General features: G+C 46.0%; 1 protein-coding gene across 1 annotated transcript in view; it reads left to right on the top strand.

Moving 5' to 3' along the window:
* Positions 1 to 17,967, top strand: part of LOC138815373 (cadherin-1-like) — a 77,040-nt gene that overhangs the window by 50,908 nt on the left and 8,165 nt on the right. The window contains exons 3-11 of the mRNA XM_070004722.1: positions 1,937 to 2,157; positions 9,693 to 9,839; positions 9,969 to 10,124; positions 11,225 to 11,369; positions 13,441 to 13,616; positions 13,833 to 13,961; positions 15,787 to 15,969; positions 16,981 to 17,225; positions 17,339 to 17,484. Coding sequence (XP_069860823.1) covers positions 1,937 to 2,157; positions 9,693 to 9,839; positions 9,969 to 10,124; positions 11,225 to 11,369; positions 13,441 to 13,616; positions 13,833 to 13,961; positions 15,787 to 15,969; positions 16,981 to 17,225; positions 17,339 to 17,484 — 1,548 coding nt within the window. The remainder of the gene's footprint in view (positions 1 to 1,936; positions 2,158 to 9,692; positions 9,840 to 9,968; positions 10,125 to 11,224; positions 11,370 to 13,440; positions 13,617 to 13,832; positions 13,962 to 15,786; positions 15,970 to 16,980; positions 17,226 to 17,338; positions 17,485 to 17,967) is intronic.

The following is a 17,967-nucleotide window of genomic DNA, read 5'->3' as shown; positions in this document are numbered from 1 at the left end:
AGCAGTATCTCATAGCTGCTGGGGCAGGGCGATGGTGCACTGGCTGACTAGAGTTAAGAAGCAGTTCAGACAGACCTTTCTGTAACTACTGCCTCTCAGTGTGTTTGGTTCAAAAATATTTCTGTTCAAGAAGTTTCTTCGGGGGGTAATTCTGGTTCCCTTCAAGAGTCCAAAGCAACTCTGCCCTTTAATATTTAAGGAGACGGTATGTCAGTTTGTTTGTTTCTTTCCCTTGCTTTCTTTCTTCTTCTTTTTTTTTTTTTTTTTTTTGTCGGTCATGGGGCTTGAACTCTGGCCTGGGCGTAGTCCCTCAGCTCTTCAACTCAAGGCGAGTGCTCTTCCACTTGAGCTACAGCACCACTTCCTCTTTCTTTCTTTCTTTCTTTCTTTCTTTCTTTCTTTCTTTCTTTCTTTCTTTCTTTCTTTCTTTCTTTCTTTCTTTCTTTCTTTCCCCTCCCTCCCTCCCTCCCTTCCTTCTTTCCTTCCTTCCTTCCTTCCTTCCTTCCTTCCTTCCTTCCTTCCTTCCTTCCTTCCCTCCTTCTTTCTTTCTTTCCTCAGTTGAACTCAGGTCCTGGGCACTGTCCCTTAACTCTTGTGCTTAAGGGTTGCACTCTTAGCACTTTAAGCCACAGCTCCACTTCTGGTTTTCTGCTGGTTAATTGGAGATAAGAGTTTCACAGACTTTCCTGTCTAGGCTGGCTTTGATCCATGATCCTAGATCTCAGCCTCCTGATTAGCTAGGATACAGGCATGAGCCACCAGCACCTGGCATTGGCATGCCAATTTCTTAATCTTCTTGAGCTTTTCAACATGGGGCATCCACTGGCCCTCAAATATACAGTCTTACTTTCTCTGACTGGACCTTTTGCTTTAGACATGTGTATGAGAGTGCCCCCTGGTGGAAGAAATGAGACCGGCCAACTAGGCATTCAGGGTGGCTTGGGGGCTTTTTGGCAGAAATTGGATCCTCCCTAATGTAAAGGTGTCTAGACTCGTAAAATAAGCATAGCAGCAGGCATTTTTTTTTTTTTTTAAAGAACTTGTAGACTGAAATAGCAATGTCATTGGTGGGATGAGAGAGTCTATTGTTTGAAAGGGACAAAGGCTGGCTGACTTCTGAGTTTCCTTAGAATGAACTGTTTTTTTCAGCTGTTTCCTCTGCCTGAAAAATTTCTTTGTTTCATTTCAAAAAACTTCTCTCTCTTTCTTTCTCTCTTTCTCTCTTCCTTCCTGCCTGCCTGCCTGCATGCCTTCCTTCCTTCCTTCCTTTCTTCCTTCCTTCCTTCCTTCCTTTCTTTCCTTTTCTCTTTCTTTCTATCTTGAGACAAGGTCTTGCTACGGTACTTAGGCCTTTGACTCTGGGACCCAGTGCTTCTCCCATCTCAGCCTCCTGAGGAGTTGGGACTACAGAGGTACCTCACACCGTGCTGGGCTTAGGAGGCTCTTTAAGGTTTCTTGCAAAGCTGACTCTGGCAGGTCTTGTATGTTTCTACCTCCAGAGAGGCCTGCATTCACTGTCCAATGTAAATTATACCTTCTCCAAACTCCCCAGCTCCTCTGTGTCACCTTCTTTTACTTTATTTATTTATTTATTTACACATGCATTCATGCTGGTCAGGGTATTTGAACTCAGAGCCTAGGTGCTACTCCTGAGCTCTTTTTGCTTAAGGCTGGTGCTCTACCACTTTGAGCCATAGTTCCACTTCTAGCTTCCTAGTGGTTAATATATAAATGCAAGGCACTGGCCCCTAGCTAGGACAATTACTTTCTAGACAAGAGCATGATTTTACTTGGAAAGTATGTGAGAAAGAAATTAGCCCCTGCCCCTCCACCCTATAACTGTGAAGCATTAACTTAAGCGTGGTTTGGCCTATAAACAAAGGTCCTTGTCTATAAAGCTGTCCATTTTCTCACTCCTGTGCTTTCTGTTCTGCAGTGAGTTTTGAAGGCTGCACTGGCCGGCCAAGGACAGTCTACTTTTCTGATGACTCCCGATTCAAAGTGGCCACAGATGGTGTGGTCTCCGTCAAAAGACCTCTACAGCTGCATAAAGTAGAGACCAGTTTTTTGGTCCACACCTGGGACTCCGCCTACAAGAAGTTCTCCGTCAAGGTGACACTGAAGGCAGTGGGACGCCACCACCACCACCACCACCGTGTATGTTGGGCTGTTTCTCTCGCTCTCTCTTTTTAAATTATAATTGTGTTGTTATTATTAAGGTGTTGGACAGAGGGCTTACCATTTCATAAGTCAGGTAATGAGTGCATTTCATGTTTTAGATGATGTCACCTCTTCATTTACTTCCTCCCAGTTTCCCCCCTTCCACCTCTGCCCACAAGTTACATAGGTCATTCGCCACATAGTGGAAATGTCTACTGAGTAACAGGATTGCATTTGTTTACCCTTCTTCCCTCCCCTTCTTCCCTTCTCCCCTGCTATGCTCTTCCCTTTGCTCCTACCCCCCCCCCCCCAAAAAAAAGAAAAACAAATACCAATACCACCAACATCAAATCTCCCCTAAAACCAACCTTGTTTCCATTGCCTGGAAGTATTTTCAAGAAATATTATTTTGAATGTCCAGAGAAGTTATACTATTGTGTTCCTCCCCTAAGAGGATCTCCGTTAGTCTGACACTGTGTGTGTGTGTGTGTGCGTGTGTGTGTGCGTGTGTGTGTGTGTGTGTGTGTGTGTGTGTGTCTAGAGTACCTGTAGTCCTAGGTTTATTTATTTATTTATTTTTGTCAGTCATGGGGCCTGAACTCTGGGCCTGGGCGCTGTCCCTCAGCTCTTCAGCTCAAGGCTAACACTCTACCACTTGAGCCACAGCGCCACTTTTTCTGCTTATGTGGTGCTGAGGAATCGAACCCAGGGCCTCATGCATGCAAGGCAAGCACTCTACCACTGAGCCAACTTCCCCAGTCCTTGTCATTATATTTTAAATCTACCTTCCACATAGGAGAGAAAACATGCGCCATTTGCCTCTCTGAGCTCAGCTTACCTCGCTTAGCATGCTTTGTTCTAGGTCCATCCATTTCCCTGCAAATGACATAATCTTCTTTGTAATGGATGAGTAAAATTCCATTGTGTATAGGTACTACATTTTATGGAGCCGCTCATCTATTGTAGGTCATCTGGGCTGTTCTCATGACTTGGCTATTGTGAATAGTGCAGCAGTGAACATGGCTACGCAAGTATCTTTACTGCATCCTGACTTGTATTGCTCTGGATAGATTCCTAGGAGTGGTGTGGCTGGGTCCTAGTGAATGGGCTGTTTCTTTTTGTTGATTGTGGGGCTTGAACTCAGGGCATGGGCGCTGTCCCTGAGCTCTTTTGCTCAAGGGTAGCACTCTACCACTTTGAGTCACAGCACCACTCCCATTTTTCTGGTGGTTAATTAGAGATAGAGTCTTACAACTTTCCAAGCTGGCTTTGAACCGTGATCCTCAGATCTCAGCCCCCTAAATCACTAGGATGACAGGTATGAGCCACTGGCACCCAGCGTGGAATGGGCTGTTTCTCAGTTCACTGTTTCTTTCAGGCTGCTCTGCTATCCCATCCACATGGCTCCGCCTTGGCATTATGGACATTTGGACTATGCACTATGGGATATTGAGCAGCATCCCTGGCCTTAACCTACCACACAGCAAAAGAACCAAAAATACTTCCAAAGCAGGATGTGATCGCTCACTTCTGTAACGCTAACTACTCAGGAGGCAGAGATCAGGAGGATGCTGGGTCAAGGACAGTCTAGGCAATAAGTTCCTAAGGCCCATCTCAACTAATAATAAAAGGCTGAGTGGGGTGGTTGAAGCCTGGATCATAGTCCAGGCTGGTTCCAGCATAGTTACACTACCCTATTCAATGGAAGCAGGTAGGTACTGGTGACTCATTCTTGGAATCCTAGCTACTCGGGAGGCTAAATTTAGGAATCATGGTTTGAAGCCAACCCAAGGAGAAAAGTACATGAGACTTTTATCTCCAATTAACCAGCCAAAAAAGCTGGAAGTGAAAGTAGGGCTCAAGTTGCAGTGTCAGCCTTGAGTGAACAAGTCAAGGCAAGAGCCCAAGACCCTGAGTTCAATCCCAGTACTAGCACAAAAGAAAGAAGGAAAGGAGGAAGAAAGGAAAGAGGCTGGGATGTAGCTCAGTGGCAAAGCGCTTGCCTAGCAAGTGTAACATCCTGGATTCGATTGCCAGTAACAAAAAAGAAAAGACAAAAAAAAAAAAAGAAAGAAAGAAAGAAAGGAGAAAAAACATGGAAGCAAATAGGGTTGGGCATTTGATAAATGATAGAGAGCCTGCCTAGCCAGTGTAAGGCCCTGAGTTCAAATCCCAATTACCTGCTCCCTTCCCTCCCCCTGCCAATGAACCTTTCTAGATACTTTGGCTTCCATGGAGCCATTGCACATGTCTAAATCTGAGTTGTGGGAATCAGATTTGGGCAGTGGGTGAAGGCACAGGCCCTGCCTGGGACTAAGTCCACTGACCCCAGGTAACCCAAGGGGGAATTGTTTACTGTCACTGCATGTTTCCCTGTCTATATAAAATGATAGCAAGGACATGTGAAATGTCAGACATGCACGGTTGGCATCCATGGGGCATTGGTCCCAGAATCCTCCTTACTCTGTATCCATACAAACATCTGGATGTTCAAGTCCCTTCTATAAAATGGCATAGTATTTACATATAAACTATTTTAAAAATCCTATTAATTATACTACCCCACACAGCATAGATGCTGTACCCATCCATCATTCCACTTTATTGAAGAATGACAAGGAAAAAAAACTGTATATGTTCAGTAGAGACTTTTTTTTGAGACAGGTTCTTGCTAGGTAGCACAAGTTTGGCATAAAATTCGGGATCCTACTGCTCTAGCTTTCTAAATGCTGGGGCTTACAGCTGTCCACCATCATAATTTTTTTTTGGGGGGGGGGTCTGGTCGTTGGGCCTGAACTCTGGGCCTGGGCGCTGTCCCTCAGCTCTTCAGCTCAAGGCTAGCGCTCTACCACTTGAGCCACAGCGCCACTTTCGGCTTTTTTTCTTTTTGCTTATGTGGTGCTGAGGAATCGAACCCAGGGCCTCAGGCATGCAAGGCGAGTGCTCTACCACTGAGCTACCTTCCATCATAATTTATTTATTTATTTTATTTTATTTTATTTTTTTGGTCGGTCATGGGGCTTGAACTCTGGGCCTGGGCGCTGTCCCTCAGCTCTTCAGCTCAAGGTGAGCGCTCTACCACTTGCTATAGCGCCACTTCCAGTTTTCTGGTGGTTTATTGGAGATAGGAGTCTCACCGTCTCTTCTACCCGGGCTGGCTTTGAACCGCGATCCTCAGATCTCGGCCTCCTGAGTAGCTAGGATTACAGGTGTGAGCCACCAGCGCCCGGCCTTCCATCATAATTTAAAAGAAAAAAAAATAATTTACAGTTAACTGAGCCCATGGATGGGGGGAGGGTACATTGTAGTAGTAGGCGCTCATTTATTGTTAGCTGTTGATGTCATTTCCTTCCTTGAGACTGGATGGAGTGAGAGGTGGTTTTTCTAGTCATTTTATTCTTCATATTTCTCAGCAGAGGCCTTCTTGGCAAAGAACAAGGAAGAAGCAGTAGAGAGCCTCTGCTCCTTCCAGACTGTCACTTCCCCATTGCTTTTAAGACCTGCCCATTCAATCCATCACTTCCCTGGAGTCTGGCTAGCTAAACTAGTTTTGAATGGAAAGGTGTGTCATTCTAAGTTCTTGGCAAGAATATTTCTGGAGGTTGTTCCCCAAAGACAAATGCCTTTGCCAGGTGTGTGTGAGAGAGAGAGAGAGAGAGAGAGAGAGAGAGAGAGAGAGAGAGAGAGTGTCAGTGTCAGTCTGAGCACTGTCCCTGAGCTTTTTTGCTCAAGGCTCTACTACTTGAGCTACAGTGCCAATTAGTGGATAACTGGATAATTGGAGATAAGAGTCTCAGACTTTGCTGCCTGGGCTGGCTTTGAACTACGATCCTCAGATCTCAGCCTTCTGAGCAGTTACGATTACAGGCATGAGCCACTAATTTACCACCATTACCAGTTTAAAAACTGTTCCTATGGCACTTCCTAACAAAGTGTCTCTCCCAGGAATGTTCTAGTTGTATTTGCTTACTGCCTCAGACACAAGGGCTGTGCTGTTAAGTGCAAAGCCTTTAAGTGGCTCCTGGCTTTTTTTCCCTGAAGACTCCTAATAGTCATGGAATGGAATGGTCCTTCAGGTAGGGCTCAGGTTTCTCTCTAGTGTAATTAGGCCAGAGAAAGGAGGGACTTACCACCTGTCTCCAATGGGTCCATCATTCATGTAAGTTCTTCAGGGAATTCTTGCTTGGCATCTGCCTATGCCAAAGCAGGACTGAGCCTGGCTCTTCTTCCCTCCCCACCTCTGCCTACTGGGTTTCCATTTCTGCTGTATCAGGATTTGGTTCAAGTCTGTATTGTATAAAATCCCCAATTAGAGGAGTTTATGGGGAGTATTCTCTTTGTAAGTTGAAGAAGTTCAGGGGTAACTGTTGTGCCCAGTATGAAGACTCTACAGTCCTGAGGAGCTCAGGGTTCTTTCCTTTCTGCCCATGGCATTTGTAAGATGTTGCCTATGATGCCCAAGTTGGCCTCAAACTCTGGATCTTCCTGCTTCAGCCTCCAGAGTACTGGGGTACATTCCTGCACCACTGTCCCTGGCTTTTCTTCCATGCTTACATCATGATCTGTGTTGTGGCTGCAACTCTAATCATCTCTTCAGAATTCTTTTTTGATCAGAACAGGGGAGGTGGGTGGGGAGAGAGAAACAAACATTGCTTTGCTATTTATCTTAATTTCTTCTTCTCCAAAGTTAAGAAATGTTGATGGAATTTTCCTGCTTATATTGTACTAGGCAGAAGTTAGCTTCATCACATTCACATCTGGCTACAAGTGTGGCGTTCTTACCAAAGTACAGTCTTAAGCAAGGTGTGGGCTTTGAATTGCTTAGCTTGCTTCATAGCTGATACCCTTTGCTATTTAAGCCATACTTCTACTTTTGGCTTTTTGCTAATTAGTTGGAGGTAAAGAGTCTTGATTTGTCTGCCTGAACTGGCTTTGAATTTCAATCTTCACATCTCAGTAGCTAGTATTACAAGCATGAACCACTGGCCTCAGCTTGTAATTTTTATGCTTTGAATCTAAACTAAAGCCTGGAAGTGAGGCTCGATCAAGCTTAGCACACAAAGACCAGTGCCCATGAGTAAGTATCTTCATGCCTACAGTTGCAGATGAGAGAGAAGGAAATTGCTTCTAGAAGCTTTACTGTGTTACCACTAATCACCTTAAAACACTTAAACAATTTGCTGTGTCTTTTCTTTCCATCTCAACTCTCTTATTTCCCCGAGTGTGCAGAAAGTTTGTTTGGCTTTTTTTTTGTCCATGAATAGTCTCAAGCGTTCTTTTGGCTCCTATCCCAATAGTCTCTGTTAGAACAAATGGAAATCCTACAGATTAAGAGGTTTGCATTGATCACAAAGTAGTTCTTAATATCAGTTTCCAAAACTTACTTGTTTGGCTGCTGATTTCACTTTGGGGAACTATATCCCTTAGGAAAAACAAAAATAGATTGAAGCTATGATTATTCAAGCTAATAAATGATGTCTAACTTTAAGTCATTTAAAGTACAAAGTTGCAATAAAGATGACAGATCTGCTAGATGCTAGTGGCTCACACCTGTAATCACATCTCAGGAGGCTGAGATCTGAGGATCAAGGTTCAAAGCCAGCCCAGGCAGGAAAGGCCATAAGACTTTTTTTTTTTTTTTTAGTCCAGTCGTGGGGCCTGAACTGTGGGCCTCGGCACTGTCCCTCAGCTCTTCAGCTCAAGGCTAGCGCTCTACCACTTGAGCCACAGCACCACTTCCTGCTTTTTTCTTTTTGCTTATGTGGTGCTGAGGAATCGAACCCAGGGGCCTCAGGCATGCAAGGCAAGCGCTCTACCACTGAGCCACCTTCCCAGCCCCTGCCATAAGACTTTTATCTCCAATAAACCACTCAGAAAACCAAAAGTGGTGCTGTGGCTCAAGTGGTAGAGTGCTAGCCTTGAGCTGAAGAACTGAGGGACAGCGCCGAGGCCCAGAGTTCAAGCCCCATGACTGACCAAAAAAAAAAAAAGATTACAGATCTATGACACAACCTTGAAATAACTTACACATTTCAGTACAAAAATCCTTAGGCAGCCGGGCGCTGGTGGCTCACGCCTGTAATCCTAGCTACTCAGGAGGCTGAGATCTGAGGATCGCGGTTCAAAGCCAGCCCGGGCAGGAGAGACCGTGAGACTCCTATCTCCAATAAACCACCAGAAAACCGGAAGTGGCGCTGTAGCTCAAGTGGTAGAGTGCTCGCCTTGAGCTGAAGAGCTGAGGGACAGCGCTCAGGCCCAGAGTTCAAGCCCCACGACCGACAAAAAAAAAAAAAAAAAATCCTTAGGCTACCAGTGCCTTGCACCTGTAATACTAGCCACTCAGGTGGCTGAGATCTGAGAATCAAGGTTCAAAGCCTGGGCAGAGAGGGTACCTTCCTGAGCAGACAAATCTGAAAAACTCTAATTTCCAATCAACCAGAAAATAAAAAGTCAGAAGTGGAGATGTGGCTCAAGTGGCAGAATGTCAGCCTCGAGCGAAAAAGCCAAAGGTGAGTGCATGGGGCCCTGAGTTCAAGCCCCAGTACCAGCACACAGCAACAGCAACAATCACAAACTCTCAGATTTAGGACTGTGTGTGCATAATGATTACTTGAATTCTGGGCACTAAGAAGAATCATAAGAGAATATAGTGTTTATTATATGGATATTTGGTCAGCTTTCTGCCACTGTAACAAAGTCTCTAGGCCATTAACTTATAAAGACAAAAATGTTGATTTTTGGTCATGGGTTAGGAGATTCTAGTCCAGCGTCTAGTGGGCTTACATATCGGTCCTTCAGTGAGAGAAGCCCATCACGGTGGGTGTTTGTGACAGAACAAACCACTTATCCCAAAAGCAAAGGAGAGACTAGGACTCCCATAATCCCCTTCTAGAGCATCCTCCCATTGATTCCAAAGTCTTCTCTCTAGCTTTCATCTCCTAAAGTTTCACCTTCTAGACGTACAGGGGAAACTTTAGGAAGTAAAACCTTTAAAGGACTTTAGCACTGACAATGGTTCATTGGGGTTTTTTTAAATTATTTTCATTTTGATAAACATTATTTTATATGATTAGATGCACATTGGCATTGTGCCTCTGTGCTCCACTCCTGAAGGGTTCTTTTTTTTTTTTTTTTTTTTGGTGCACGTGGGGCTTGAACTCTGGGCCTGGGCGCTGTCCCTGTGCTCTTCAGCTCAAGGCGAGTGCTCTACTGCTTGAGCCACAGCACCACTTCCGGTTTATTGGAGATAAGAGTCTCACGATGTTCCTGTCCGGGCTGGCTTTAAACTGCTATCCTCAGATCTCAGCCTCCTGAGTAGCTAGGATTACAGGTGTGAGCCACCAGCACCTGGCGGTTCATTGGTTTTTGATTTGACTTTTCATTAAGGATAGTATATATAAGTTGTCATCTAGAAGAGACTGTGTTGGTCTATTACAACCTTACATTATCCTCCGGAGGCTGGAGACATTAAGTAGATATGTTGGACTGTATGTCTTCTGAGTGACTTCATTTTGTATCTTCTTCTCTTTTAGGACCTTGCTCCTGAAAACAAGACACAAGTGCTCACATTTCCCAGCTCCCACCATGGTGGTCTCAGAAGACAGAAGAGGGACTGGGTTATCCCCCCCATCAGCTGTCCAGAAAACGAAAAAGGGCCATTTCCTAAAGACCTGGTTCAGGTAGAGGAAACATTGTCTATTTCTCTGTGGAGAATATGTCAGGCTGACTGAGGAAAGAGAAAGCTTCCCCTACCCCCTTTGTGAGGATCGCTCCTTACCAATTTTCTTCCTTTCTGTTTTTGTCTTCAGATCAAATCCAACAGGGACAAAGAAACAAAGGTTTTCTATAGCATCACTGGCCAAGGTGCCGACAAACCCCCTGTGGGCGTGTTTATTATTGAAAGAGAAACAGGATGGCTGAAGGTGACCGAGCCACTGGATAGAGAAGACATCGCCAAGTATATAGTGAGTGTCTCTTGGAAGCTTGTTGATCATAGGGTAACAGATTTCTCAAATTTTTGGTCAAACCATGATTGGTCAGACATTCTGGATAGGGGAGGAGCTTAACTTAGCATCTCTTGATATCCTGATGAGGGGAGAAGACAAGAGAGCCCAGGAGAGCGGGCTGGGAAGGTAGCTCAGTGGTAGAGCACTTGCCTTGCATGCATGAGGCCCTGGGTTCGATTCTTCAGCACCACATAAGCAAAAAGAAAAAAGCCGGAAGTGGCGCTGTGGCTCAAGTGGTAGAGCGCTAGCCTTGAGCTGAAGAGCTGAGGGACAGCGCCCAGGCCCAGAGTTCAGGCCCCATGACCGGACCCCCCCCCAAAAAAAAAAAAAAAAAAAAAAAAAAAGAGAGCCCCAAAGAGTGGAGGGTTGCTCATTTATTTTTCCTCTTAAGAGAAAATGTCAAGGAGAATCTTTTCATATCGTGTATCAGTTTAGGGCTAAGATATCAATCTATTCTTGGGGCTGGAAGTTCCTTAACGTAAAAGAAGAGGAAGAATGATGATATTGGGGAACAAAATCTGTTTCTGGAAATTGATAGCAATATGAGCTCAGGAGAGCATGTTTTAGGATTCATGTTCATCCCTAGTTTTGTTTTTTTACTTTTCTGGTCCTGGGGCTTGAACTCAGGGCCTAGGTGATATTCCTTAGCTTTTATGCTCAAGGGTGGTGCTCTACCACTTGAACTACAGTTCTACTTCTAGCTGTTGGTGGTTAATGGGAGGTTAAAGTCTCCTGGATTTTTCTATCCAGGCTGGTTTTGAACTGTGATCCTCAGATCTCAGCCTCCTGAGTAGCTAGGATTACAGGTGTGAACCACCAGTACCCACTTTTCCCCTATTCTTGACATGGCAATGAGAGGTCTGACTTGGGGTGGGGGTCCTGTGTGCTCTCCAGCCCATGGGTCTCAATTTTATGATCTACTTGAAGCAGCAGCTCATGTGGGAGAAAAGTCAGAGTGGGAAGAGTGGAAGCCAGACAGAGCTGCTCTGGCCAGACCCCTCCCCTTCTCCCTCTTCTTCTTCCTCCAGGGCCTAAGTAACCCCTGTTGATTCTTACAGCTCTATTCTCACGCCGTGTCATCCAATGGGAATGCAGTGGAAGATCCAATGGAGATCGTGATCACAGTGACAGATCAGAATGACAACAAGCCCGAGTTCACCCAGGCAATCTTTGAGGGCTCAGTCATGGAAGGAGCTCTTCCAGGTATTTCTGGTCAAAAGAAGCCACACACTTAGACTCTTTGGACCCCAAAGGGTTGGCACTAGAGCTTGGGACCAAAGGTCACTGAAGTTGACCTTTCATATGGACAGATGTTCTTTGGAAACGACTGTGTGTGTACATGGATCACTTGAGCTATAGGAATATGCACACAATAGGAACATTTTAAGAACATACTTTTTTCTTTTTTTGGTCGGTTGTAGGGCTTGAACTCTAGGCCTGGGCGCTGTCCCTCAGCTCTTCAGCTCAAGGCTAGCACTATACCACTTCAGCCACAGCACACTTCCATTATTCTGGTGGCTTATTGGAGATCAGAGTCTCACAGACTTTCCTGCCAGGGCTGGCTTTGAACCTCGATCCTTAGATCTAAGCCTCCTTAGTAGCTAGGGTTATAGGCTGAGCCACTGATGCCCAGCAAAAACATACTTCTTCATTAAGAAACAGATTCTTGGCTAGTACCTTCAACCCCACACAACTCCTCCCTCCCTCCCCCCCCCCCCCCCCCCCGCTTTCCTTGTGTCAGTCATGGTGCTTGAACTGAGTGCTGTTGCTGAGCTTTTTTTTTTGCTGAAGACTAATGCTTTGAGCCATAGCACCGCTTCCAGTTTTTAGCTGGTTAATTAGAGTTAAGAGTCCCACAGCCTTTCCTGCCTGGGCTGGCTATGAACCTCAATCCTCTGATCTCAGCCTTCTGAGTAGCTAGGATTACAGGTGTGAGCCACCACTGCTAGCTCACCTTCAGCTTTTTGATGGTCAATTGGAGATTGGAGATCTCTTGGACTTTCCTACTTAAGCTAGTTTCAAACCATGATCCTCAGATCTCAGCCTCCCGTGTAGCTAGAATTACAAGCATGAAACACCCATGCCAGGCTTTCCTGCTAATTTTTAAAAAATTTATTATTGTAAAGTTGATATATAGAGGAGTTACATAACCTGCTCATTCTTAAAAGAATTTTGGAATTGGAGGTGTGGTTCAAGTAGTGGAGCTATAGACATGAACAAAAAAGCTGTGCAAAGATGGGATTCTGCCCTGAGTTCAAGCCCCTCACTCCCCCCCCCCCCCCGGTATAATTAGAGAGCTTTGTATGGTGTTGAATGCCAGTATGTCCAGTACTATGGAAACCGAGACAGGAAGATCTTGAGTTCAAAGCTAGCCTGAATTACATAGAAGAACATGGTCTCAAAAAAACAGAAAAGGGGGGCTGGGAAGGTAGCTCAGTGGTAGAGTGCTTGCCTTGCATGCATGAGGCTCTGGGTTCGATTCCTCAGCACCACATAAGCAGAAAAAGCCGGAAGTGGCGCTATGGCTCAAGGGGTAGAGTCCTAGCCTTGAGCTGAAGAGCTGAGGGACAGCACCCAGGCCCAGAGTTTAGGCCCCATGACCGGCAAAAAAAACCAAAACAAAACAAAAAAACAAAAAACAGAAAAGGGCTGGGAATGTGGCTTAGTGGTAGAGTGTTTGCCTAGCATGCATGAAGCCCTAGGTATAAACAGAAAAAGTCTTAAGTGGTGCTGTGGCTCAAATGGTAGAGTGCTAGCCTTGTGCAAAAAGAAGCTCAGGGACAGTCCCAAGCCTTGAGTTCAAGCCCCAGAACTGGGGGGGCGGGTGGGGAGAGAGAACAGAAAAGCAAAAAAAACCCTCCAATTTTACTTAGATACTAATCCATTGTTAGTCACTTGTTATGTTTGCTTTTTTTCCCCCTTCTACCCTGAAGATCGTGGTCTCAAATGACAGTAAAATGGGGCTGCGAAGCTATGGCAGAGAATTCTGGAAGTTTTCATAGTTTACACTCCATCCCATTCAGTTATTTATCATCCCTAGTGCTCCTCCCCTCCCCCTTTGAAACGGGGCAAGTCCAGCTCTCTCCCCACAGCTTATTTGGTGTGGCATGCCTTCTGCTCTCCTAGCACTTTGGTGTGGATTTGAGAAATTAGGCCACATAGCGCTCATAGCAAAAGTCTGAAAGGCTCTTGGCATGTCACTTAGGACAGGTGCAGGTCAGCGGCCCTGAGCAAATCCACGCACATGTGCTTAAGTCTCCTCCGGTGTCTCTAGGCACCTCTGTGATGCAGGTCTCCGCCACGGACGCAGATGACGATGTAAACACCTACAATGCTGCCATTGGTTACTCCATCCTCAGCCAAGAGCCGGAGGAGCCCGACAGGAATATGTTCACCATCAATAAGGAAACAGGGGTCATCAGTGTGTTCACCACAGGGCTGGACCGAGAGGTGGGTCGGGGCTCATCAGGATCCAGTGGGAGGAGAAGGCAAACATATTTAGTCTCATCCCCTTGGACAGTGCCGAACCAGGGGTCCATGTGTGGGCTGAGGTTCTGAGCCTGGATGCCCCGTAAGCAGGTGATGGTCGATTAGGGATGTGTAGATGTAACGGGCTGGGCCAGCCGGGGCTGCTTCTGACTCAGGCATGTTTGGTCCTGTCTGCAGAGCTACCCCACGTACACGCTGGTGGTTCAAGCTGCTGACCTTAATGGTGAAGGCTTAAGTACGACTGCCAAAGCTGTGATCAACGTCATGGACATCAATGACAACGCTCCCATCTTTAACCCCACCATGGTAATCCTGTGTCTCCTTACTGCTTTCTGAAGGAGGGTCACAACTTGCTCCTGGGCAAACCCTTGGATAGCATTTCCAGACTGGTAGAAGTTAACCTCAATCTGCAAGGATTTATCAACAGATATTTATTTGGTGGTTAATGGGAGATAGGATTAATGGACCACTGTTTTCTATGCTGGGCATTATGTTATATGAACGATCTAATCACAAGATTCCTGGCTTATGGCACTTATATTCCAGTCAGGGAGATACGTGGCAAGTTATAGGAATCAATAAATAGAAGAATTTTAAAGCTGGTGGCTCATGCTTGTAATCCTAGGTACTCAGGAGGCTGAGATCTGAGGATTGGGGTTCAAAGCCAAGTCCAGGCAGGAAAAGTCCAAGAGAATTTTATCTCCAATTAACCACACAAAGCCAGAAGAGGAGCAGTGATATGACCTTGACCACTAACCTTGAGCAAAACAGCTTAGGGACAGTGTCCAGGCCCAGAGTTCAAGCCTGAAGTACTGGCACACACAAAAAAGAATGATAACAAAACAACAACAACAACAACAAAAAACACTTAATTTTTTATTCAATCACCTAGAAGTTGATTTAATGTTTGTAACAGTGGCTTGGCTATTGTGGCTTAAACAGGTACAGATGACAATCCTTGGTACAAAGCATCCACAATACCACCTTGTGGCCCAAAATGGCTGCTGTGGCTCCAGCTAGTCACGTCTTCTTCATTCAGGAAAGGAAGGAGGGCAAAGGTCACAAAAGGCATTGCTATTGCTTCAGTTACTCTTACATTCAGCACTTTTACATTCCTAAGACATTGCATTGGCAGCTGCCATCTGTAAGGGAGATACAGCAGTGTGGTATCTGACTGGGCACATTGCTGCCACTAGAATAGGTATTGATAGGCAATTTAGGAGCATCTGTATCCTAACCTAGTCAGTGAGTATGAGGAGGCTTTACAAAGATAGTGGGTGATATTTACATTGAGACTTAAAGCAGAAGTAGGACAGGAAAAGTATTCTCAGCAGAGGCATCAGTGTATACAAAATGATTTGAGTCCAGAGAAGCTTGCTGGGCATGGTAGCGCATGCCTATAATCCCAGGGAGGCTGAGGCAAGGGGATCATGAATGCAAGGCCAGCCTGAGCTACCTAGTAAGTTTGAGTCCACCTTGAGCTACATAGTGAGACCATGTTTCAAATGAAGGAAGGAAGGGAGGAGGCAGCAGCTCTGTGCACAGGAAGTACTGCAAAACAGCCATTGAAAGACCTGAATAAGCCGGGCGCCAGTGGCTCACGCCTGTAATCCTAGCTACTCAGGAGGCTGAGATCTGAGGGGCACGGTTCAAAGCCAGCCCAGGAAAGTTTGTGAGACTCTTATCTCCAATAAACCACCAGAAAACCAGAAGTGGTACCATGGCTCAAGTGGTAGAATGCTCACATTGAGCTGAACAGCTCAGGGACAGTGCCCAGGCCCAGAGTTCAAGCCCCATGACTGACCAAAAAAAAAAAAAAAAAGACCTGCACATAGGGGACATTGCTGAAGTCTTCTGAGCAGAGCACAGATCACTGTAATTATCACTGTGAAGACACTGCTGAGGAGCTCAGTCTCAGGGCCTTGGGAAACCACTTGTTCAGGGCTATGGGCTCCTCCATGCCGTGATACGACACCTTGTTTCTAGTGGTTCTAGGATGGGCACTTCCTCCTAAACCTCTGCCTGTCATCTCACCTTGCCTTGTAATAGTTCCTTATGTCTCTTCCTGCCTTGGACTTAAACCAGGAATCTATCAGTCAAGATTGATCAATTGATTGATTATTGATTGCAGTACGAGGGTCAGGTTTATGAGAATGAAGTTAATGCTGTCATCACCACACTGAAAGTGACAGATGCCGACACCCTCCACACCCCAGCGTGGCAGGCCGTATACACCATATTAAATGATCAGGAGCAACAATTCGTCATCGTTACAGACCCCGAAACCAACGATGGCATTTTGAAGACAGCAAAGGTTTGTATGAATACCCAGAAAGATGTAGCACCCCAGGGCTGGGAATGTGGCTGAGTGGTAGAGTGCTTGCCTAGCATGCATGGAGCCCTGGGTTTGATTCCTCAGTACCACATAACCAGAAAGAGCCAGAAGTGATGCTGTGGCTCAAGTGGTAGAGTCCTATCCTTGAGCAAAAAAGAAGATCAGGGTCAGTGCCCAGGCCCTGAGTTCAAGTCCCAGGGCTAACAAAAAACAACAAAAAAAAGATATAGCACCTCCTGTAGTGTCTCTCCCTTGTCTCCTGGAGTCTTCTCAGAAGTGGGTTAGCACTGTCATGATGAATGTGTGGCGGCTTTCCCAAGTCTGGGTGGACCGAGGATGTAGGGGTTTGCTGTGACTCTACTCTGAGATCAAAGAGGAAGTAAGTACCATTGGCTCTAGCAAGTTCTTTCCACAGCCATTTGCCTTCCCTAAACCCCTTCACAAATGAGAGGGAGCAGAGTAGACTAGTCTTGGCTATTTTGTTAGACTATTTTAGAAGTCAAGTTTTTGAAGAATGTTCTAGATGTAGGTAAACTGGGCACTAGTAGCCCATGCCTGTAAATCAACTCTTGGTGCCCAGTAGGCTGAGATCTAAGGATTCATGGTTTGAAGCCAGCCTGAGCAGACAAATCTGGGTGACTCTATCTCCAGTTAACTCCAGCAAAAATGCCGGAAGTGGGTTTTGGCTCTCACGGTAGAGTGCTAGCAGAAGTGACAAAGCTGAGCCAGGGTGCAAGACCCTGAGTTCAAGCCCTGGTGGTGCCTTGAAGTTAGTCAAGTTAGTCAGCCTTGAAGTTAGTTAAGCATCTCTTGGCTAAGAGATGCTTAGAGTAGCATGTTTGAAAGAAATATTCAAGGGATTTTTTAAAAGTGTTTTTTACCTAGCATATCTCTTGCTCTTTATTCATCATCATTGTGTGCTGTGGGAGTCAGACTCCGGGCCTGAGTATTTTATTTAATTTTTATTTTTTATCTCTTCTGCTTCTCCAGGGCTTGGATTTTGAGACCAAGCAGCAGTACATTCTACAAGTGATTGTGCAGAACGTGGATGCCTTTGCCGTGAGTCTCCTCACCTCCACGGCCACCATCACTGTGGACGTGATAGACGTGAACGAAGCCCCCATCTTTGTGCCCCCCGAAAAGAAAGTAGAAGTGCCTGAAGATTTTGGTGTGGGTCTGGAGATAACATCCTATACCGCCCGGGAGCCAGATGTCTTTATGAAACAGACAATTACGTAAGTGTGAGGCGACTGGGTGTGGCGGGGGAGGAGAAGACTGAGGATAGATTGTTCTTCAGCTCCATTCCGCTCGCTGTTCCTAGTCTAAGCCCAAGCTTGCATCTCCCCAGGTACCGAATTTGGAGGGACACTGCCAACTGGCTGAAGATTGATCCAGAAACTGGTGCCATATTCACTCTGGCTGAGATGGACAGAGAGGACCTGGAGCACGTGAAGAACAGCACATACACGGCCCTCATCATCGCCACTGACAATGGTACGAGGCCACCAGGGGCCTTGGCTGCCTGGCCCTCCTTCCTGGCGAACCTCCCTCCTCTGCCCTGCCCTCCTTTGTCTGTGAGTTCATTTCCTACCTCTCCTCTGGTAGGAGGGGCTGGTCCTGGGGCTTGAACTCAGGGCCTGGGCACACAGTTCCTGAGCTTTGGGGCTCAAGGCTAGCCTGAGTCAAAGTCCCACTTCCAGCTTGATTCTTTTAGAAGTTAATTGGAGATAAAGCATCTCCTGGATTTTCCTGTCTGGGCTGGCTTTGAGCCATGATCCTCAGATCCTAGCCCTCTGAGTAGCTAGGATTATAGGCATGAGCTACTGTCTCCCGACTATTCTTTTTTTTTTTTTTTTTTTGTCGGTCATGGGGCTTGAACTCTGGGCCTGGGCGCTGTCCCTCAGCTCTTCAGCTCAAGGCGAGCGCTCTACCACTTGAGCTACAGCGCCACTTCCGGTTTTCTGGTGGCTTATTGGA

The sequence above is a fragment of the Dipodomys merriami genome, unplaced genomic scaffold (genome assembly GCF_024711535.1).
Source record: "Dipodomys merriami isolate MVZ:Mamm:240054 unplaced genomic scaffold, mDipMer1.0.p SCAF_64, whole genome shotgun sequence".
Lineage (NCBI taxonomy): Eukaryota > Metazoa > Chordata > Mammalia > Rodentia > Heteromyidae > Dipodomys > Dipodomys merriami.
This window is presented reverse-complemented; position numbering and strand designations above follow the sequence as displayed.